Source organism: Phacochoerus africanus, chromosome X (assembly GCF_016906955.1).
Source record: "Phacochoerus africanus isolate WHEZ1 chromosome X, ROS_Pafr_v1, whole genome shotgun sequence".
In the NCBI taxonomy this organism is placed as follows: Eukaryota; Metazoa; Chordata; class Mammalia; order Artiodactyla; family Suidae; genus Phacochoerus; species Phacochoerus africanus.
Window position 1 is genome coordinate 111,287,437 of NC_062560.1, and position 24,235 is coordinate 111,311,671.

The 24,235-nt window shown below is 40.1% G+C and overlaps 1 protein-coding gene across 5 annotated transcripts in view; it reads right to left on the bottom strand.

The window, feature by feature from the left end:
* ENOX2 (ecto-NOX disulfide-thiol exchanger 2) overlaps window positions 1–24,235 on the bottom strand; it is a 278,642-nt gene that overhangs the window by 74,776 nt on the left and 179,631 nt on the right. For all 5 annotated transcript variants that reach the window (XM_047764464.1, XM_047764463.1, XM_047764462.1 and 2 more), the window contains one exon: window positions 9,139–9,273. In XM_047764464.1, coding sequence (XP_047620420.1) covers window positions 9,139–9,235 — 97 coding nt within the window. In that variant the 5' untranslated portion in view covers window positions 9,236–9,273. The remainder of the gene's footprint in view (window positions 1–9,138; window positions 9,274–24,235) is intronic.

The following is a 24,235-nucleotide window of genomic DNA, read 5'->3' on the forward strand; positions in this document are numbered from 1 at the left end:
GCCGCGTCTTCGATCTACACCACAGCTCACGGCAATGCCAGATCCTTACCCACTGAGCAAGGGCAGGGATTGAACCCACAACCTCATGGTTCCTAGTCGGATTCGTTAACCACTGTGCCATGATGGGAACTCCTGCTACTTCTTTAGTATTCCTACAAAATTCATTGGCAAATTATGAATTACACCTGGGTATTGAGAAATTTTAACTCACTACAGTCCTGACTGCTTCCTCTCTATGCAGATCCTTGAAAAGTCTTTTTAGGCAGCCAACCTGAAGATGGAACACAGATTTCTAAAGACAGCTTGGCTGAGCTGATCAAGAGATGATCTTTTGCCCACTTTTCAATTGGGTTGTTGGCTTTTCTGCTGTTGAATTTTATAAGTTGCATGTATATTTTAGAGATTAAGCCCTCGTCAGTTGCATCATTTGCAAGTATTTTCTCCCATTCTGTAACTTGTCTTTTTGTTTTCTTTTTGGTTTCCTTGGCTGTGCAAAAGCTTTTCAGTTTGATGAAGTCCCATTGGTTTTTTTTTTTTTTTTACGTTTATTTCTGCTGCTTTGGGAGACTGACCTGAGAAAACATTTGTAAGGCTGATGTAAGAGAATGTTTTGCCTATGTTCTCTTCCAGGAGTTTGATGGTGTCTTGTCTTATATTTAAGTCTTCCAGTCATTTTGAGTTTATTTTTGTGCATGGTGTGAGGGTGTGTTCTAGTTTCATGGATTTGCATGCAGCTGTCCAGGTTTCCCAGCACCACTTGCTGAAAAGACTGTCTTCTTCCCATGTTATGTTCTTGCCTCCTTTGTGAAAGACTAATTGACCATAGGTGTCTGGGTTTATTTCCGGGTTCTCTATTCTGTTCCATTGGTCTGCATGTCTGTTTTGGTACCAGTACCACACTGTCTTGATGACTGTGGCTTTGTAATATTGCCTGAAGTCTGGGAGAGTTATGCCTCCTGCTTGGTTTTTGTTCCTCAGAATTGCTTTGGCAATTCTGGGTCTTTTGTGGTTCCATAAAAATTTTTGGATTGTTTGTTCTAGAAGGAAGATATACAGATGGCCAACAAGCACATGAAAAAATGCTCAACATCCCTGATTATTAGAGAAATGCAAATCAAAACTACTACGAGGTACCACCTCACAGCACTCAGAATGGCCATCATTAATAAGTCCACAAATAATAAATGCTGGAGGGGGTGTGGAGAAAAGGGAACCCTCCTGCACTGTTGGTGGGAATGTATGCTGGTAAAACCACTATGGAGAACAGTATGCAGGTACCTTAGAAATCTATCCATAGAACTATCATATGACCCAGGAATCCCACTCTTGGGCATATATCGGGACAAAACTTTCCTTAAAAAAGACACATGCACTCGCATGTTCATTGCAGCACTATTCACAAATAGCCAAGACATGGAAACAACCCAATTGTCCATCGACGGATGATTGGATTAGGAAGATGTGGTATGTATACACAATGGAATACTACTCAGCCATAAAAAGAACAAAATATTGCCATTTGCAGCCACGTGGATGGAACTAGAGACTCTCATCCTGAGTGAAGTAAGTCAGAAAGAAACAAATACCATATGATATCACTTACATCTGGAATCTAATATATGGCACAAATGAACGTTTCCACAGAAAAGAAAATCATGGACTTGGGGAATAGACTTGTGGTTGCCAAGGGGGAGGCGGAAGGAGTGGGATGGCTTAGGAGCTTGGGGTTAATAGATGCTGACTATTGCCTTTGGAATGGACTAACAGTGAGATCCTGCTGTGTAGCACTGAGAACTCTATCTAGTCTCTTATGATGGAGCATGATCATGTGAGAAAAAAGAATGTATACATGTATGTGTAACTGGGTCACCATGCTGTACAGTAGAAAAAAAAATTGTATTGGAGAAATAACAAAAAAATTTAAAAATAAAAAGGTGATCTTGAATTTACCACCAGCTCTCTTGGAAAAGAGCACAAGTTTCTAAATTTTTGCACAGTGACTCTCAAATTCTACCAACATCTGTCCTGCTTTTCCAGAAGATCATCAAAACTCTTGTTTCAGGCCAGTTGGAAAGCTGAGGCAGGGCCTGGTTCATGTACAATGGCAAATGAGGCAGCAAATTGGGCTTGGGTGGGTTATGTGGCATAATTTCAGTTCATAAAGACTCTCCCCAGTAAATTTCAACTTTGATTCCAAATTACAACCAATGAAGATCTATTTCTTTAGTGTAAGTTTCTGCAACTATCTTTCTAGCCTACCTTTCCCCATTCCTTCCTATTTTGTTCTTTGTGTTCTTGCTTTGTTAGAACATTTGACAGATTCAGAGTCATGCCCTTGCCTTTCAAGTAGGGATGCTGTGAACACCTTTGGAAGGACATTAGGGAGGACATTTCACATTACATCTTTGGTTCCTAGATTTCTGGATTTTTAGAGATGAATACAATAAAAATGTATACATATTTATATTTAAGCTTGTCAGCTTCTTAATTTGCCAAGAAAAGACATGGGAAAAAAATAACAAAAACTAACCATGTACCATTCATGCAATTCATAAAAAACAGAACTTTTTAAAACCAAAATTATAGGAAATCTATAATCTCTGAATAAAAAATAGTCCCTTCAATTGTGCAAATTTAACTTCATGAAAAATTCACTATATTTTCAGTTTTCACAATTTGCAGCAGACTAGGTAAAGCAATATCAACTGGTTCTGGGCTATACCCCAGTATTTGGGCTCTGGAGATCACTCAACTACCTCACTTAGTGTGCACCCCCTATATATGAAGATCCCTATGAAAAAATTCTTTCAGAACTGAAGTGTCAAACACACACAAGTGTTAAGGGCCATGAAAAGTTTGACTTCTCCTGGGAGTTCCCTGGTGGCTCAGTGGGTTAAGGATTTGATGTGGCTCTGGTTACTGCTGTGGTGTGGGTTCGATCCCTGGCCCAGGAAGTTCTGCATGCTGTGCGTGCAGCCAGAAAAGAAAATTTGGACCTTTTGACTTTTCCTGAGGAATGCAGATGATTAGGCTTCCCTTTTTGTCTTGGCTACCTGCTCAAAGGTGCCTTTAGAAACTGGGTGGGGTCCTATGACCTACACACTCTGAATTCTAATTAAACTCCCTACCTGGTTGTCACCTTCTATTCGCATAAATTTATATTTTCCCAGATGATGGTTTAGTTTACTTGTAATTTTTCTCTTTTACCATAAGCATTCTTATAAGCTGACTCAAACACTTTGTGAAACGGGTGACATAAATCAAGTCAATAGATAACCACTGTCCCCATACTGTATAGTCTTGCATACTTTCTAGTCATTGGTGTACCATTTCCTCTGCCTAAACTATTCTCAGTTCCTTTTTTTCACCTAACATTTTCCTATATCCCTGGCAGCTCAAATGTTGCCATTTCTGCGAACCTTCCCTGATCACCACTACTTACCTAGTGTCCGCTCCATCCCACTCCACCTAAAATAATACTTTTCTACATGTATCTACTATGACACTTGCTACACTGTAATAGAGTGACATGGGCTTTGCTGCCTCTGCCACTGGACTCTGAACTTGAAGGCAAAGATTGAGCCATGCCCAACTGGGGTCTCCTTGACCTGGCCCAATATATTTTTAATGAATGGATGGGTGAATAAAAGCACAAATGAACAAAATGTTTGGGAAGTCTTTGAGCTGTTGGGGGTCAAGCGGCTGCTCATAAATGAGAACAGGTCTTATTGGAGAGAAAATATAGGGGTTCTAAAAGTCTGTAGTCACTTTGAGGGCAAGGGTCTTTTTCTTTTTTATTCGCTGATTTATCCCCAGGGCTTCAAACAGTATCTTGCATACAGCAGGCCTCAGTAAATATTTCTTACATGAATGAATGAATAAACCATCTTATGCTACCAGACTCTTCATAACAGTTTCCATGGGGAGTCTTGAGAATACTATCATTTGGTAGGGTTCAAGCTTGTCTGGAGAAGCATTATGTCTACTTGGTGTAGCACTTTATATATTATTGGTCTTGAAGTGTCCACATGATGATGGACAATGCTCTCCTTTCTCAGGATCTCAACTTTATCTGCCACTGAAGGGATATTCTATTTGTGGAAGATGTTAAAATAATAGAAAGCCAAGTCCAGGCCTCCTTGAGGAGCCTGTAGAACAATAGCCTTTCATCTTCACTCTTCACACATCTTCTTGTCTTCTGTTCTCATCAGAGTTTGTCTGCTACGTCCAGTGAGAACTGCCTCCTTAAGAATGACAATGCCCACAGAAGTGCAGGTTCTTGCTCTGCAAATATTTTCTAACATCTCTCAAGGAGCAGGCATAGTCAATGCAATGGAGACACCATAATGAGGGACACTTCTTCTTTGGGACATCACAGGTTCCACATTTGGAACTAAGGATATTTTAATTGAGGGAAAAGTAAAGGAAGCAGCGCATAGTATTCAGTGAGTACCCTTAACCGGTCTATTCTTGGATTCATCTTGGGTGATGGGCAGAACAATGCTCCTAACTATGTCTAGTTACTTATGAGGAAGCATGATAATGGGAGAAAAAAGAATGTATACATGTATGTGTAACTGGGTCACCATGCTGTACAGTAGAAAAAAAAATTGTATTGGGGAAATAATAAAAAAAAAGGTGGCCTGACTCTTTTTGGTGCCTCCCTTCATGTGAAAACTAACATTAGTCTGATCTGACCAACCTGGAAAAGCAAATAGTCTTGCAAGAAAGGCAGCCACCAGCCAGAAAGGACCTTCTGATCTGCCATCATTGTGCATTAACTTTATCAAACAGCAGTTGTACAAAACCCACCATGCTAGATGAAAGGGAGCTCTACACCAAATCCTGGAGATGACCTATTTATGCTCCCTACTCAATGAATATAATAAGCAAGACACTGTCCTGACAAGTATGTGTCCAAGAGACTCAGCATCTGTGACAGCATGGATTTGAGCTCTCTGGGGGAAGTCAAGGAAGCTTATATATCATTTATTTTTCATCAATGCCAAAAGCCTTTTCTACTGTCACAGATAGGTCAGATGAGACATGACAAAGAAAAGTCTGTTGGCTCAGAAAGAAGCCTGCTAAGAGGCAGGGAAATAGCTGAATTACTAAGTCATCAGACCTCAGGGAAGAGTTCCATGTGGTTCATTTGCTGCATTTTCCATTTTAAGGAATTCGGGGCAGGAGGAAGAGGATTAGGGCATTGTTTTATCCCATTCAGTTGAAACATTACATAAAAAGGTGGCAGGTCTCCTGTTTCCCAGACTTTAGCAAGAAGGGTGGGCAGCATTGGAGTGTGGTACCAACTTTCTGTTTCTGTGGACCTCCCCCCTCTCCACCATTTTTATAGGGAACAGTTACCAGCACTGTCAGACACATACTGTTCTCTTCACCTGCCATGGTCCAGTGTTTCTCCAGGGAAAAACTTGCCCCTGCATTCCTTATACTTCACTGTTGTTAAGAATAGAAGTAATTTTCTTTTCTTTGGAAAGGTACCTTTGTGCCATATATTAGATTCCAGATATAAGAGGATTCAAAAATAATCTTTGCAAATAAAAGCATATTTCATGTAAAAAAAGAATAGAAATAGGCCATAATTCAACTTTTAGTGAGCTATACATCAGATATGAACTTGAAATAATAATAATCATAGCTGAGTCCATTGAGGAATTATTTTTAGTCAGGCATCATTCTAAGACTTTACATGTCTTAACTCATTAATCCTCCTAACAACACTCTGACACAGGTGCTACTGTTTTCTCTGTTTTACAAATGAAGAAACTGAGGCATAGAGAGGTTAAGTAAATTGCTAAAGGCCACACAGCTATTTAATGGCAGAGCAGGGATTTATAGGAACCTAGGCAGTCCATACCCAGAACACAAGTTCTAATCTCAATGATTAAACTGCCTTCCTAAAATAATAGAGAGGAGAAAAATCACTTCACATATAACTGAAATAATTTTACACATAGCTTTACAACGTATGTCTCAGCCTAGAGCTACTGCCCCAGACACTTTTAAGAAAAGGGCACTCTTGAACTAAATATCAGTATTTCTAAGGCTAGGTTTCCAAAAAGTCAAGTAACTTTCCCTGGAGTGTAGCTAAATGATCACTGCATCACAAGGTTGAAGGGGACCCTGAGAAGCCATTTCTTCATAGTCCTTAAGAAAACAAGAGGGAGGCAAAGGGGCTGGAAGTAGAAATTAAAATCACTCTTGAGGTTTCAAATGTCTGGTTGGGGGTGGATGTGAGGAACACTCATTAGAGCCGATATTGGCTGCCTAGCACCAAAGTACTTTCAATTTAAGCGGGCAATTTAGCAGCCATTTGAAGGAAGTATGTTAATGTTTCCTTCATCTTAAATAACATGTAATATGGCTAATAGCAATAATAATGACTCCAGGAAACCTTTATTGAATGCTTATTATATCAAGCGTTGTGCTAAATGTACTATTGAACCTTTACAGCAATCCCATGAATTAAATACTATAACCATCCCCATTTTATAGATGAGAAGACCAAAGTGCCAATAGGTCAAGTAAGTTGCTCAAGATCACACAGCTAGCAAGTGGCGGAGCCACTATTCAACACAAGCAGTTTGTCTTTGAGGCCTGTGTTATTAGATACTAAGCAAGGTACTGTCTCTGCAGAAATAGCCCTCTGAGTTCTATTAAGAAAACTTACCCTAATTTTCTAGGCCAGATATTGACCCCAGCACAAGCTTTGGGCCCCTAATGATGGCTTAGATGATTTTTTACTGTCAATGCTCGGCCTGTTTCTGCTCCACATTCTAGATGAGGAGCTAAGCACTGAAGATTACTTTGTGAGCATAGATTTATGGTTAGATGTGGCAATTTACAAGTAATCTGATACAAGCTAACATTTAGTCCTCTTGGTATCAGAGCAGATTTGGCCTCAAGATTTTTCCTGGGACATATACCCAAACAGTTCGGATGTCCATAAACCAGTAATATTTAAGCCAAATCAGAGAATATAGTCACTCTAGATTCTGAGAGACTGTGACTCAGGTCCTTGTGATTCAGGACCACTCCTGAATCTATGAAGCTATAAAATAATATATAAGATTTTAGTTTAAATTCTATTGTGATGAAATAATGAAGAAAACCTAAATAAAAAACCTATTACTCCCTGTGGAAATTTTTATGAGAAATTCATTAATAATGATTTTTAAAGTATTTTAACAGCCAACATTTTTGAGCACTATGTGCTCTCCATTGTGCTAAGCACAATTTAATTCTTACAACAACCCTAAGTGGTGTCACTCTAGACCTGTTTCTCAACCTTAATGTGCTTAAAAATCACCTGGGGATCACGTTAAAATGCAGCTTTGAGGGAGTTCTCGCTGTGGCACAGTGGGTTAAGAATCCGACTGCAGCAGCTCAGGTAGCTGTGGAGGTGCAGGTTCGAACCCCGGCCTGGTGCAGTGGGTTAAAGGATCCGGCATTGCCACATCTGAGGCATAGCTCGTAGCTGCAGCTTGAATTCACTCCCAGGCCTGGGAACCTCCATATGCCGTGGGTGTGGTCATTAAAAAAATGCAGCTTTGATTCAGTAGGTGTGGGCTATGGCCTGAGATTCTGGGTTCTTAAGAACTCCTAGGTTATGCGGAACACACTTCAAGTAGAAAGGTCCTACACTGGCCTGGTCCTGTCATGCTTTGAAGTAGAATGACAATTACGTGAATCTGGGGAATTAATGTTTAGGATGTTTAAAAAGCACCCCAGGCTTCCTGATATGGTAATTCCCTAAGGTCTTCACAAACCCTTTTTTTTTTTTTTTTTTGGCAATTGACCAAATTTATAATTATTTTATATCATTTATATCATTATTCATGATTTTTTTTGTCTTTTTAGGACTGCACCCGCAGCATATGGAGGTTCCCAGGCTAGGGGTCAAATTGGAGCTGTAGCTGCCCACGCCACAGCCACAGCAACACCAGATCCAAGTGGTGTCTGCAACCTACACCATAGCTCACAGCAATGCTGGATCCTTAACCCACTGAGCAAGGCCAGGGATCGAACCTGTGTCCTCATGGATACTAGTCAGATTTGTTTCTGCTGAGCCATGACAGGAACTCCTATTTATGATTTTATATTTGCAAATTTTCCAACTTGCTAAAATTTCTTTGTAAACCCCCAAATCAATTCTTGCAGTACTTTCATGGTCATTTAAGGACATACACAGAGCAGCAAAAAAGTTAAGTTGCCCAAGGCACATTCACAAACCCATATTAATGGTTAATAGCTCTGACAGTCCAGGAAGCTTTTTTGTGCCTAAACTAAGCCCTTCAGATAATATAGCATTTTTCTTCTGATTTTATATTTAGCGGCCCATTCCCTTATAGGTTACTTTGTTTTTAAAAATACTTCGTTTTTAAAAATATGAACAGGAGTTCCCGTCGTGGCGCAGCAGAAATGAATCCGACTAGGAACCATGAGGTTGCGGGTTCAATCCCTGGCCTTGTTCAGTGGGTTAAGGATCCAGCGTTGCCGTGAGCTGTGGGGTAGGTTGCAGACATGGCTCGGATCTGGCGTTGCTGTGGCTCTGGCGTAGGCCAGTGGCTACAGCTCCAATTAGATCCCTAGCCTGGGAACCTCCATATGCTGCAGGTGCGGCCCTAAAAAGACAAAAAGGCAAAAAAAAAAAAGAATAAAAAACATGAACATATATTCAATGTTAACAGTAGTCTTTGGAATGTTCCCCACTATCTCCTATCCATCCTTTTAGGAATCAACCTAAGATTTTGGGGATGTCTAAGTCAGTTCTCATTCTAATTCCATGTTCATTTGCTTCCTCTAGGAAATCTATAAATTTAAAGAAACCTTGTACCCCCTTGGCAAATCCCGTTGTGCTTTTATTTCAAATGAGCTATTTAAATGTTCGATGACCATATCCTGCATCAGATATACCTCTAGCTTGCCCAGAGTGCAATAAGGAGTATACTGGTAACTACAGGCCATCCAGCCTATAAAGCTCATATTACAAAAATGCACACTCTAGGCAGAATCTGGTAAATGTCAGCTTCAAAATAAGTCGTGTCATACTGTTATATTTATGTCCACATGGTCAATAAAAAAAAAAAAACACTTGTGAGGTGATTAAAAATAGCATACCAGGCAAAATTGGTTGTCCAGCAATTCCCAGCGGTGCCATTCCAAGATTGTTCATTGCTGTGGCCCATGCAGTTGGATCAGACATAGGTAGCGTCATTGCAGTGGAATCCACATTCAGAGTTCTACTATTATCAGCTAAAAAGAAATGACAAGCAAAATAATTAGTCGTATTTAGGTTTCAGTGTCTAGTTCACTTATCAATGTAAACTCTGGCACACTCTTTATAGAAATGGACTGATGGACAGGTGGTGGATAAGGCCTTAATTTCAGCTCTTTACAAGGGTTAAAACAATACAGCTTGAACTGACAGAAAGTCATAGAATACCGGATGGCATTTTAATGTTTCTTTCTTCCTTTCTCTCTCTCTCTCCTCCCACTCCTCCCCTCCTTCTCCCTCTTTCCTTCCTTCCTTCCCTCTTTCCTTCCTTCCTTCCTTCCTTCCTTCCTTCCTTCCTTCCTTCCTTCTTTCCTTCCTTCCTTCCCTCCCTCCCTCTTGTTTTTAAAGTCATGAAGACTTTATTTCTTTGAGAGCAGTTTTAGTTTCAAGCAAAACTGGAGGGGAAACACAGAGATTTCACATAGACCCCCCCACCCCTACACATGCACAGCCTCCCCAGTTATCACTATCTCCCACCAAAGTGGTTCATTTGTTACAACTCATGAACCTACACTGAGGCATCATAATAGTTTACATTAGGTTCCACTCTGGTGTTTCACATTCCACAGGTTTTGAAATGTGCCCGTCATTATAGTATCATACTGAGTATTTTTACTGCCCTTAAATTCCTTTTTGCTCCACTTATTCATCCTTCCCCCCTCCCCCAAACCCAGCTAGCACTGATCTTTTACTGTCTCCACAGTTTTGCCTTTTCTAGAATGTCATGTAGTTGGAATCATATAGTATGTAGCCTTTTCAGATCGTTTTCTTTTTCACTCAGAAATATGCCTTTAAGTTTCTTCCATGTCTTTTTAGGGCTCCAAAGCTCATTTCTTTTTAGTGCTGAATAATATTCCACTGTCTGGATATACCACAGTTTACCTTTCACCTACTGGAGAATACTGTGGTTACTTCAAAGTTTTGACAACTATGATTAAAACTGCTATAACTATTTGTGTGCACATTTTTTGTGTGAACCTAAGTCTTCAACTCCTTTGGGTAAATACCAAGGAACTTATGTATGGTAAGAGCATATTTAGTTGTCTAAGAAGCCATCAACCTGTCTTTTCAAAGTGGTTGTTATATCATTTTACATTCCCACCTCCAATAAATGAGAACTCCTGTTGATCCACATCCTCATCAGTATTTAGTATTGTCAGTGCTCTAGATTTTGGCCATTCCAATAGCTGTATAGTGGTATTTCATTATTGTTTTAATTTGCATTTTCCTGATGATATATGATGTGAAGCATCTTTCCATATGCTTATTTACCATCCATATATCTTCTCTGGCAAGGTGTCTATTAGCCACTGGCTTTTCAATCAGATTGTTTGTTGTCTTATTGTTGCGCTTTAAGAGTTCTTTGTGTATTTTAGATAACAGTCCTTTATCAGATGTGTATTTTGTAAATATTTTCTTCAAGCCTATGACTTGCCTTCTCATTCTCTTGACATTGTCTTTTTATCCTCTCTTTTTTTTGGCTGCCCCACAGCATATGGGAGTTCCCAGGCCAGGGATCAGATCTGAGCTGCAGTTGCAACCTATGCTGCAGCTGCGGCAACATCAGATCCTTAACCCACTGTGCCAGGTCAGGGACTAAACCTGTGTCCCAGCTCTCCAGAGACACCACTGATCCTGTTGCACCACAGTGGGAACTCCACTTGACATTGTCTTTCACAGAGTTTTTAGTTTTAATTAAGTATAGTTTATCAGTGATTTCTTTCATGGGTCATAACTTTGGTGTTGTTATATTTAAAAAGTTGTCATCATATCCAAGGTCATCTAGGTTTTCTCTTATGTTGTCGTCTAGGAGTTTTACAGTTTTGCATTTCACACTTAGGTTTATGATCCACTTTGAGTTAATTTTTATGATGAGTGTAAGATCTATGTCTAGATTCATTTTTTTGCATGTAGATGTCCAGTTGTTCCAGCACATTTGTTGAAGAGACTCTCTTTGCTGCATTGTATTGCCATTGCTCCTTTGTCAAAGGTCAGTTGACTCTATTTACGTGGGTCTATTTCTGACCTCTCTGTTCGCTTCCATTCATCTACTTGTCTATTCTTTCATCAGTACCACACTGTCTTGATTACTGCAGCTTTACAGTAAGTCTTAAAGTTTAGTAGCTCAGTCCTCCAACTTTGTTCTTCTCCTTCAATATTATGTTGACTATTCTGGGTCTTTTGCCTCTCCATAAACTGTAGAATCAGTTTTTTAAATTTTATTATCCACAAAATAACTTGCTTGGATTTTGAGTGAAATTGCATTGAATAAAGTTGGAAAGAACTGACATCTTGACAATACTGAGTCTTCCTATTCATGAACATGAAATATCTCTCCATTTATTTAGTTCCTCTTTGGCTTTTTTTCATCAGAATTTTATAGTTTTCTGAGGTTTTTCAAGTATACACACCAAAGGAGCTTGGGATGATTAAGAGGTTTCCCCTTCTTCTCATAGTCTAGTTGCATGTGATTACTTCAGCAGCTTTCATCCAAGCTACTCATGCATGCAAACAAACAAAAATATCCAAGGGCTTCCACAGTAGCAGTGAAAAGGAATATTTATATTCCTGAAGCAATTTCAAATCTTTAAGGTAGCACTATTGAGTTGGACACAGAATCAATAGACATCAACTTAGCCAACTGAATATTCTGGGGATTAGGAGGATACCAGAGTACAAGCAGATAGGAGATGCAGTCCAGTCCCTACCTTCAAAGGTTATATAGTCTAATTGAAGAGACCAATGACAATGGTGATGATTATTACTATTATCTCCACTTCACCATCTCTATCCATTACTACCACTAATTATTGAATCATATGCTAAGTAAAGCTCTTGGCATGAATTATTTTCATTTAACTTTCAAAACAACCCTATGAGATAGGGGCTCTTTATATCTCCACTTAATAGATGAGAGGCTTTAAAGGGTTATATATATATAGTCCAAGGTCACACAGGATGTATACTTTTAGGCACTATGCTTTAGTATTTCCACTTAAACATTGTTAGGAAACAATGAAAGACTCAAATGGTACAGACTAGAAATCTTACTGAAATTTAAGGAATGAAGAGCTACTGTGGCTTGAATAGGTGGGAAAGGGTTGGTAGAGAAGATAGGATTTGAAGGAATGGGCCAGATTTTTATATGTCTTGAGTTATGGGTAGTTATTAGATAGGTAAAGAAGAGAGGGTTAGACATTCCAGATTAGGGTTGACATAAGCAGATACTGAAGTGGGTTATATGTGCATGTGCAAGTGTATATTACACAGTTGGGAGAGAGATAGTTGCAAGTCATCTGAGCAGAAAAAGTCTTTTATTCCCTCTGACTACCGATAGCCATAAAAAAAAATTTCCATTGCTTTCCTCCTACCTCCCAGTATGCACTCCTGCCAATTACACCCCCGAAAGGCAACTCTAGTCTAATACTAGCTTGCTAACATCCGTCCATCACATCCTTCCAACCTGGCAACATGAGGGATGCACCTTGGCTGCGTTATTTATACAAGTGCTATTTTGGTCACTTATTGGTCACTACAAGCAAATGCAAATGTCCAAAAACATTATTTCTGAAATAGTAGTTTTTATTATTCTCCTAAACTGCCTATGCCTCCTCTCCATAAACCATTCCCCCACAGAGTGATTGACAGCCCTAAGCATTTGTTATTGCAGTCAGAAGTCACATTTCAGAACTGGTGATTTCTCCATTGCAGGAGCTCTGGTCCTCACACCCAGTTTTTAGTGAAGGCATATAAGAAGGCTAGAAATAGCCTCCTTGTAAATATTATCAAGAAAACAAACATGGGACATCAAATATCCTTTGGGTCAAGAGTTTATGTAGTGATTATTAGGTTCATCTGGATTCCCAATCCCCAACTAGGGGAGCCAAGCTTTTAGAGAATGTTATAGCTGGAAGAGACCTTTAGACGTTATGAGTCTGCACTCTGATTTTCTCTGCTGGCTGGAGAATGACTCCTGGGGGAAACAGCTAGGTTTAGAAGGACTGAGCTCCAATGGCAATTTTTTCTTTTTGCAACAGTTTGGCTCCTCATTGTCTCTGCAGGACTGGGAAATAGAATCAGGAATTATTTTCAATAAAGAATTTTGAGATCAAAGAATAAGAGTTTAGGAATTCCTGTCGTGGCTCAGTGGTAACGAACCTGACTAGTATCCATGAGGATGAGGGTTCGATCCCTGGCCTCGCTCAGTGGGTTAAGGATCTGGCGTAGCCATGAGCTCTGGTGTAGGTTGCAGATGTGGTTAGGATCCAGCATTGCTGTGGCTGTGGCTGGCGAGTGTAGCTCCAATTCGACCCCTAGCCTGGGAAATTCCATATGCTGCAGGTTAGGCCCTAAAAAGCACAACAAGAAAAAGGGTTTACAATGTACCTAGACAAATTTGGACTACTTTGGTAGGGGTTGGGGGATAATGACCTAAATTATCAGTTTTTTAAAAGGACAATACAGTATCACTATTTTCAAAATATATATTCATTCATGGTGCTTGTTAAAATGTTAGCAGGAACTCTGTTAGGCTTGTTTACGATGAACAGATAAGGAACACATGTAATTAACAGCATTATTTTGCTACAGTGAACTCGGTTCTTAAATCCTTAAGAAGTTGTGCTTTAAATGCCCTCCTCATATCCCTCCCCTCCCCCAACAACCTTCTCCACCTGTCAAATCCTACTCATTTTCCAAGGGTCATCTCAAATGTCTGTGAAGCCACGTCACTGGAATTAATTACTCCTTCCTATGTGTTCTCATGATATTTTATCTAGAATTTGACTTTCATTTGTTTGCTTATTCTCCCACTTCTCCCCAAACCAAACTTTTATTGAACCTTAATATATGCCAGGTTCTGTGCTACTGACTAGGACTATGGGGATGAACAAAATTCATTTACTGCTCTAGAAGAACTCACAATACCGTGAGACGCATTGCATATAAACAACCAAATAGAAATCATTGTAATAAGTGCTGTAACAAAACTATGAGTAAAGTGCTGTGTGAACAGAGAAGGAGTAATGAAATCTGCTGGAACGGGTTTGGATATGTGTGTTTGGGGTTGAGAGGAGGAGGAGATGAGGAATAGCCAGGGAAGACTTCACCGGCAAAGAAGCTCTTGAAATGAGTCTTTAAAGAGGGACAGGATTTTCCTCTAGGTGGTGAGTGGAAGATTAGGGTTGAGGAGCATTCCAGGAAGCCTGAACAACTGAGTACTTACCACTGACTGCCTTGAATTGTAATTACTGGAGTCATGTCTCTCTTCTGCTAGCGTGCATGCTCCTTAAGGTCAGGGACTAGGTTTTAGGCATCTTTTTTTTTTTTTTCCATTTCTTAGTTTAGTGTCTGGCATGAAGTAGGTATTTAATAAATATTTGAATGAATAAATAAAGAAAATCAATTTACGCTGATTTGGGGCACAATAAGCAATCTACGCAATGGCACTCATTGATTATTTGTATGCCTTTTCAGAATGATAAGTTGTCTTAAAAGGGATGGCATAATTGCTAAGCTCATTCTGTCTCTAGCACAACTGAGTTTACGTGTAGAAATTTATTTAGACCTACAGCCAGGGATAGATACACTCAACTAATAATTCAGTTTGATCTTATTAGCTATAATCTTTCCCTCAAATAGGCACAGTCATACATATAAGCAAGCCTATAATTATTTTTAATGATTTTTATTTTTTTCCATTATAGCTGGTTTACAGTGTTCTGTCAATTTTCTACTGTTCAGCAAGCTGACCCAGTCACACACATACATATATATACATTCCTTTTTCTCACATGATCATGCTCCATCATAAGTGACTAGACATAGTTCTCAGTGCTGCACAGCAGGATCTCATTGCTCATCCATTCCAAAGGCAATAGTCTGCATCTATTAACCCCAAGCCCCCAATCCATCCCACTCCCTTCCCCTCCTCCTTGGCAACCACAAGTCTATTCTCCAAGTCCATGATTTTCTTTTCTGTGGAAAGGTTCATCTGTGCCATATATTAGATTCCAGATGTAAGTGATATCACATGGTATTTGTCTCTCTCTTTCTGACTTACTTCACTCAGGATGAGAGTCTTTAATTCCATTCATGTTGCTGCAAATGGCAATATTTTGTTCTTTTTATGGCTGAGTAGTATTCCATTGTGTATATATACACCACATCTTCCTAATCCAATCATCTGTCGATGGACATTTGGGTTGTTTCCATGTCTTGGCTATTATGAATAGTGCTGCAATGAACATGCGGGTGCATGTGTCTTTTTTTAAGTAAAGTTTTGTCCAGATATATGCCCAAGAGTGGGATTGCTGGGTCATATGGTCGTTCTATGTACAGTTTTCTAAGGTACCTCCATACTGTTCTCATAGTGGTTGTACCAGCTTCCATTCCCACCAACAGTGCAGGAGGGTTCCCTTTTCTCCACACCCCCTCCAGCATTTATTATTTGTGGACTTATGAATGATGGCCATTCTGACTGCTGTGAGGTGGTACCTCATAGTAGTTTTGATTTGCATTTCTCTAATAATCAGGGATGTTGAGCATTTTTTCATGTGCTTGCTGGCCATCCATATATCTTCTTTGGAGCAATGTCTGTTCAGGTCTTTTGCCCATTTTTCAACTGGGTTGTTGGCTTTTTTGCTGTTGAGTTGTATAAGTTGCTTATATATTTTAGAGATTAAGCCATTGTCAGTTGCATCATTTGACGCTATTTTCTCCCATTCTGTAAGTTGTCTTTTTGTTTTCTTTTTGGTTTCCCTGTCTGGAGGAAACTTGCAAAAGCTTGTCAGTTTGATTAGGTCCCATTAGGTGCAAAAGCTTGTCAGTTTGATTAGGTCCCATTGGTTTATTTTTGCTTTTATTTATGTTGCTTTGGGAGACTGACCTGAGAAAACAATTGCAATGCTGATGTCCAGGAATATTTTACCTATGTTCTCTTCCAGGAGTTTGATGGTGTCTTGTCTTATATTTAAGTCTTCCAGTCATTTTGAGTTTATTTTTGTGCATGGTGTGAGGGTGTGTTCTAGTTTCATGGATTTGCATGCAGCTGTCCAGGTTTCCCAGCACCACTTGCTGAAAAGACTGTCTTCTTCCCATGTTATGTTCTTGCCTCCTTTGTGAAAGACTAATTGACCATAGGTGTCTGGGTTTATTTCCGGGTTCTCTATTCTGTTCCATTGGTCTGCATGTCTGTTTTGGTACCAGTACCACACTGTCTTGATGACTGTGGCTTTGTAATATTGCCTGAAGTCTGGGAGAGTTATGCCTCCTGCTTGGTTTTTGTTCCTCAGAATTGCTTTGGCAATTCTGGGTCTTTTGTGGTTCCATATAAATTTTTGGATTGTTTGTTCTTGTTCTATGAAAAATGTCATCGGTAATTTGATAGGGATTGCACTGCATGTGTAGATTGCTTTGGGTAGTATGGCCATTTTTACAATATTAGTTTTTCCAACCCAGGAGCATGGAATATCTTTCCATTTCTTTACATCTTCTTTAATTTCCTTGATTAATGTTTTATAGTTCTCAATATATAAATCTTTTACCTCCTTGGTCAGGTGTATTCCCAGGTATCTGATTTTTTTTGGGGTGCAGTTTTAAAAGGCATTATATTTTTGTATTCCTTTTCTAATATTTCATTGTTAGTATACAGAAATGTGACTGATTTCTGAATGTTAATCTTATATCCAGCTATTTTGCTGAATTTATTGATCAGTTCGAACAGTTTTTGAGTTGAGCCCTTAGGGTTTTCTATATATAGTATCACGTCATCTGCATTCAGTGACAGTTTTACCTCTTCTCTTCCAATGTGGATACTTTTTATTTCTTTTGTTTGTCAGATTGCTGTGGCTAGGACTTCCAATACTATGTTGAATAAAAATGGTGAGAGTGGGCATCCTTGTCTTGTTCCAGATTTTAGTGGGAAGGCTTTTCAGCTTTTCTCCATTGAGTATTATATTTGCTGTGGGTTTGTTGTAAATGGCTTTGATTGTGTTAAGCTATCCCTCTACACCCACTTTGGTAAGAGTTTGTGTATGAATGGATATTGCATTTTGTCAGATGCTTTTTCTGCCTCTATTGAGATGATCATGTGGTTTTGAACTTTCCTTTTGTTAACGTGGTGTATGACGTTGATTGATTTGCATATGTTGAACCATCCTTGTGAACCTGGGATGAATCCCACTTGGTTGTTGTATGATCTTTTTTATATGTTGCTGGATAAGCTTGTAAAGTTTTACTTTCAAGGAGAAATCCCAGATGACCATTTCTGGCAGCAGTCTGGATTTAAGGCCTACACTAACAAAACATGCTGTGCTGGACATCTGTTATGAATTATCACTTAATGGTGCAAAAGTTAAGTCCTGGCCTGATTCACTTTTCAGAGTAAAAATGGACATCTAGTAATTTAAGTGTTTTATAAAAGTAGTTTCACCTCACTAAAGGGAGAGATGGCTCATTTTCCCGTGAGCCCTACACTCACTGGCAGCAGCCAAGAATATTCAAAGGTAAGTGCTAGTGGTTGTCCAATGGTCTTCAAAATACCTCACCCAAGTCTGTAGATCATGTCCTGCTATGCTGGCTCTCTTGTTCTGCTTGTGTGGCAACTCCTCAAGAGATCATAAGTTGTAGAGTGGTAGTGCCTTCTAGGTAAGCAGATTGAAAATATGGCACTTTGGAACAAGAGTTCATTAGCGCCAAAAGAAGACAATATTGGGAAGCGAACATCCACTTTAACCTGATCCCATAACCATCAAATCACTACTGCCATCTGTTTATTTTTGCAGTGTTTATGTGTCACTGATTAAGTAGTCAATTACTGTTGAAGTCACTTGATCTTGAAGACAACACACACACACACACACACACACACACACACATTCTGTGATACGCCCTGTCCTGTAGTACTACAGTGAGGTTTATTATTTCAAATGTTCCCTTTATTTCCTTTGAAACAAGTTCAGCATGTTGGTGCCATCTTGCCAAACATATTTTATTAAGACATAAGCTTTTCTTCTCTGACAATTTACTCTCTTATAATTCTCTTTCTTTTGTTCAGGTTTACATCCACTGGATTTTATGCTTGCTATAACTTTGTTACACAGTGTTGTACAAAGCTGACGAGAGGATTTTGTCAACAAACATCTGTTGAAATTCTCTTACGAGTAGGAAGTAATCTTGCCTAGTGATCAAGAGCATGGGTTTCGGAATCAAATGGCTTTGGACTAAAGTCTAGCTCTACTACTTAGTAACTGTAATGTGCTCATTCTCTTTCTCTCTTTTTTTCTTTTTGCCACCCTGCCTTCCAGTCTTCCTTTCATATTTACTGTATGTTCACTGAACATTTTCTGTGTGTGAGGCATCATTCTAGATGTTGAAGATATTATGGTGAGTCAAAAAGGGCTCATCCTTGGTCTTATGAAGCTTGCACTCTAGTGCAAGAAGGAGATATTAAAATACAAATGAATATAAAATAATTGCACATTATGATAAGTGCTCTGAATAAAGAACTGGGTTGGATGAGAAAAATGTCAAGGTACAAAATTAGGAAAATAAAAGTATCTATAAGTTTGTTGAAGATTAAATTAGACAATGTGGGTAAAGAATTTAGCATGGCTTCTGGGTCATATTGAGCACTTGGTAAGTGGTGATAATAACATGGTAATCATTAAGATTACGATGAAGAAGTGGTCTCATCCCTTGAAGGACTCAAAGTCTCCTGAGAGACACAGCATATACTGAATTATCACACTACATTATACGAATAATGAAACTAAGGCACAGAGAGTTTAAGTAACCATCTTAATATCACAGAGTCAATAAGTGGTAGGACAGGAACAAACCCAGACAGTTCTGATGCCAATGCTCAAAGTCTTATCCATCTCACTGAACTCCCTTCAAAGAGCCCCTTTATTTTCTGTGTTCCCCCAACTCATTGAAAACATGACTATTACAGTTCTTACTATATCATATTTGTATCACCTCTTTCTGTTGCTGCCTCTCCTACTAGATTCTGGAATCTCCTATCCCCCCTTGTTATTCCTAGTGCCTAGATGCCATGTCTGACATAGGGAAGATGTTTGGCAAACCGTTTTAAGCAAATTAATAAGGAAATCTATGAATGTATATAAGGGAATCCCGCACAGATATTCTTCTTCCCAGAAGCAGATGCCAAGCCATTCAGAACGGGATACTATTCTGTTGTTGTATTAAGATAAATGTATGTTAGTAAGTTTCTTATGAATATTTTAAATGGAGAGAGAGAGAAGATAAAATGGTGGTAATTTGGGGTATTATAATCCTAACATGCTGATAATAGAAGAGAATCACAATTACAGGAATACAAACTTTAAGAAAGACAAGTCTGGAGACGGGGAGATAATTTTAATCATAGAGAAATTCCTATTTTAATCATAGAGTAAGAAGGAACTGACTGAAATTTCCTTGAGAATTTAAGGTAATTAAGTTTACTAAAATAAATGTGCATGTAGCAGCCATATTATTAATACCTTGAGGGCAGGAGATATAAAACCTCATTTACTTTTGTATATTCTACAGTGACTATTTCAAAGTAGGTGCTTTTAAATAAGTGAACTCTGCAAGAACCCAGTAAACGTACAAAGTGGGGGCTTACCTGCAATGCCTATTTCATAGACCCACAGCCATCTAAAATCTCTTTGAATTGCATGGTCCTGAACTGCCGACTTAACTCTCTAGTCATTTCTGCAGAAGGAAGATGTGGTCCAAAGTGGGGGAGACATCAGACCACTGGAACACCAGAATGCAGATAAATGGCGAATGGTGGTGTTAATCACAGTAAATAAAACAAGACTAATGATAATGAACACTCCTTTAATTCTTACTATGTGCCAGGCACTGTCCTAGGCACTTTTATGTGCATTAAATTAAAACTCTCAACCCTACAAAGTAGGACCTCTCATTATCCCCATTTTACTGATGAGGTAACAGAAATGGAGAGATTACGTGACCTGTCCATGGTTACACAATAGCTTGCAGGTGAGCTGGGCAGGCAGAGCCAGGCAGCCTGGCTCCACACACTTCATGCTCTTAACCACTATCCTATACAAAACCAGGGGAGTCAGACAGTTAGAGAATCTTTGAGCTGAGAGGGCTATGGAGCTCATCATTACAGATGGGTGCCCCCCATGTCCTCTATCGTAGTGGTTCTTAATGGGGGCTGGGTTAACCCACCAAGGTACATCTGGTCATATTTGGGGACATCTTTGGTTGTCACACCTGGGAGTGAGGAGGTGCTACTGACATCTAGTGGATAGAGGTCAGGGATAATGCTAAACAGCCTACAATGTACAGGACAACCGCTCACCCCCGAAACAATTATCTGGCCCCAAATGTCAACAGTGCCGAGGTTAAGAGACCCAGGTCTATGGCAGCAACTTTCATATGTTCTTTCTGGAGAGTGCCTCATACTCCTGGCTTCTTCACAATTCCTTCCGGTCCACCACATGGACAGCCAATCCCAACTTCTGCAGCTTATGCCCTCCTCCCTTCTTACCACTGTGCTAAGACGGATCTGATCACACCCCTCCCACCCTCATCCACGAATCTATTAACATTTTTAGCATGGTAATTTTACGCCAAAGAAATGATCCTTATGGTAAGGAGTCCAGGTGCCACAGAAGGCTGATGAAGTACTGTTTAGAGAATTGTCCTGGAAATAGCACTAGGAATATCCTGACAAAAGAAAAGGGAGGGAGTTGAGAAAATGCTTGCAGGGAACACAGAAGAAAACCCCATCTCTAGCATATCACACGGGGCTTTGCATACAGTAGGCATATAAGAAGTGTATGTTTCAGATTATGGCACGAGGGCAGGGTTGGGCATCCTAGAACTCAGTAACATTATATTTTCTGTTCTCTTGCTAAGGGAAAGGAAACAGTAACATATATCACGTTTGGGGTTTACATTAAGCCTAGGGCTCAAGGGTTTATCTTCTGTTTGGTATTTATTGCTCATGAAGCAATAATTTGAGTTGTAGGTGTTATTTTGAATCCCTCTTCATTTCTTTGAGGATAACAACCCATCATTGTTTGTGAGCAATGCACTGATGCCCCAGGCACACCCCCACTCTCTCTCTGATCACAGACGTCATCAGCAGTGGTGCCACAGCTTGCGTCATGGCCATGCGGGGTGAGAGAACTGACCGGGGCCTTCATAAGACAAGGCTCCCAGGAGGCTTGAGAGAGATGACGCTATCAGGCAAGCGAGGGCTTTACCTCCTTATGCGTGTTACCAAGGATGAATCAAAGAGCCACTCAAGGGGATCAGGATGTCACAGTATATTCTTCCTTGGAGAAGGGGAGCGAAAGGGAAAAATGAAAGGGATAGGGAAGGTTTTTATGCTAGCCTATACACTTGGTAATTATTCTCACATGAGCTGTGAGTGTGGTGGGGCAGGGGGTGGGAGAGAGTAGCTTGATCCTTGAGGTATGCAGATAAGAACCTCAGGGTGGAGGGTGCTTTCACAAATTAAGCCTCATGCTGGAAGACTCACTATTCTAGTCCATAAGCTAAAGGGTCCTGGAGACCCCCACCTCCATATTGGAGCAGTTACAACAATGTTCAAGGTTTTTAACTGGCAGGTGCAGCGGGGTGGGGTGTAGTGAGGAAGAAGAAGGCAGAGCTTTTGGCATACACCTCTCCAAGGAACTCACAGTATATACCCTACATTTATGAAGGGAACAGGGTATAGTGGGAGGAATACAGACCTTGGGGCCAGATGGATCTAAAATCAAGTCTTGGCTCTATTGCTTACTAGCTTTGGGACTTTGGACGAGTTCCACAAACTCTTTAACCTGTTTATTCACCTGTAAGAGATAATATCTCTCTTTCAGGTACTAAGTGAATGATAATAATATTGATTCCTGATATTGGTTAAATGCTTATTATGTTCCAAACACTGTTTTAAAGCTTTATATATATTATGTAATCTAATCCACATAGAAACCCTATGAGACAGGCAAGATTTATCATTAGACCCATTTCACAGATAAGGGAAATGGAACACAAAGAGGTCAGGAAGTTGCCCAGGGTCACAGATGGAGCTAATGCTGGAGATGAAATTCAGATTCAGGCACTATGGCTCCAGAGCCCACACTTTTAGACACTGAACTATACTCTATCACTACAGTATACAGAATGCTGAACCTGATAGCTGACACAGACCAAGGCAAGTACTCAAACATGATTTAACTCCACCTCCTTTTTTTTTTTTTTTTTTTTTTCTTCCCTGTTTAAGAAACTCTTCAGCTGGCCTGTAGGGGTCTCTTCTCCCACTTCTCTAAGCTGGAGCCAGGGGCCTTCCTTGTTATTTCAGGGGGGCTGGCATGAGTGAGTGAGCTGAGGAATCTCAGAGATAGTCGTTGTCACTTCAAGGTTATTAGCTAAATGTGAGCCAGGAGGACAGGTTGAAGTCAGACGCAGGAGTCCTGGCATCGCAGCAGGCTCCACCACGGGAACCTTGCAGGGCTTCTGCAGTCAGTAAGAGTAGTAGCAAGCTGTACCAGGGAGGCTCTCCTGGGCTTTTCTGGACAAAGGTCCATAACTCCCCACTCCTGGCTTCTTGTGTTTCTGAGACACCAGCGCACTCATATGAATTACCCTACTCTACGGTGAATGGTTGTGTGGCCCTCTAGTCTTTAGGACTGCATCATCCCATTCATTCCGTATTTCCCCCCCTAACATTTAGATAAAGAACACCCAAAGCATAAATGAGCCACAAAAAAATCCTACCATACCTCAGCTCTTTTAACATCTCCACTAATTGCCTGTTAAGCCACATGTTTCTTTTCCCGGTTTTGAAAAAGACACATTAATATTACTGTCAGATCCCAAATGTTGTAGCTCCTGGTTTTCAACTAGAAATCTTAATATTTAACAAATCAGCTAATTGCATTTCAGGTGCTAAGCATGCTCTTTAGGTTAATGGCATGGCTGGTGGTGGAGGGGTAATGGATAAAGAAAAAAGATGGAAGTATAAACTCTGAAAGTTCCCAAAGCTCTGTGGTCAATGCTTTTCAGAGCTAAATTGCGTAAGAGATGATTTGGCAACCCTGCTGCTATGCTGTTGGAAGTCTGGCAAGATCTCTTAGAGAAAAAAAAAAAAAATAGACCTGGGGTTCATCCACAAGCCGTTTTGCTTTTGCCCTTGTTGCTGAAAATCTTTCCAACATGTTTCTGTCCACTTCCTTGCCATAGGAAATAGAGTACAACAAAGATAAATATAGCTTGGGCTAGATCTAGAATTAGGAGGGCTGAGTTTAAACCCTGGCTCCACTATTTACTCGCAGTGTAGCAATCACTTACACCCGTGTTTGTCCAAGTGCAATCCAACCACGTGCATCAGACTCACCTGGAGTGCTTGCTAAATAGCCAAGTTCCAGGGTCCATTGCTGAGGTTTTCATCTGGGTGGTGCAGGGGAATCTGCCTGTTGAGCAAGCACCCTGGCCAACTCTTAGGCTCACTACAAATCTGAGAAACCCAGACCTTGTTTCCTCATCTATAAGAAGGATACCACCCCTTCCCCAGGGTTGCAGTGAAAACAAGACAGGTGGTCTACGTGTGCCAGGTATACCTGAATCTTTGAGTGAGTTTTTAGCAGGGCTCTGGGATACCTTCTGAACATTAATTTAACAAACATGTTAAATCCATACAGCATTTGATGGAACCAAGGTGAAAAGTCCATGTTTCCCTGACCTTCAAGGGGCTCATAAACTAATGGGGGAGACAGACATGAAAGCAACAGTTTGGTATAGTTTGATAATGGCTAAATGCAGATATGAAGAAAGGGGAGGCAGCCACTCTGCTAGGAAGAGAGGTGGTGGGGCAGGAGGGAGGGGCGCATAGAGGAAGTGATGCTAAACTGGAGAAGGTGACTTTAAAGTGAGCTTTGAAAGATAAGTCAG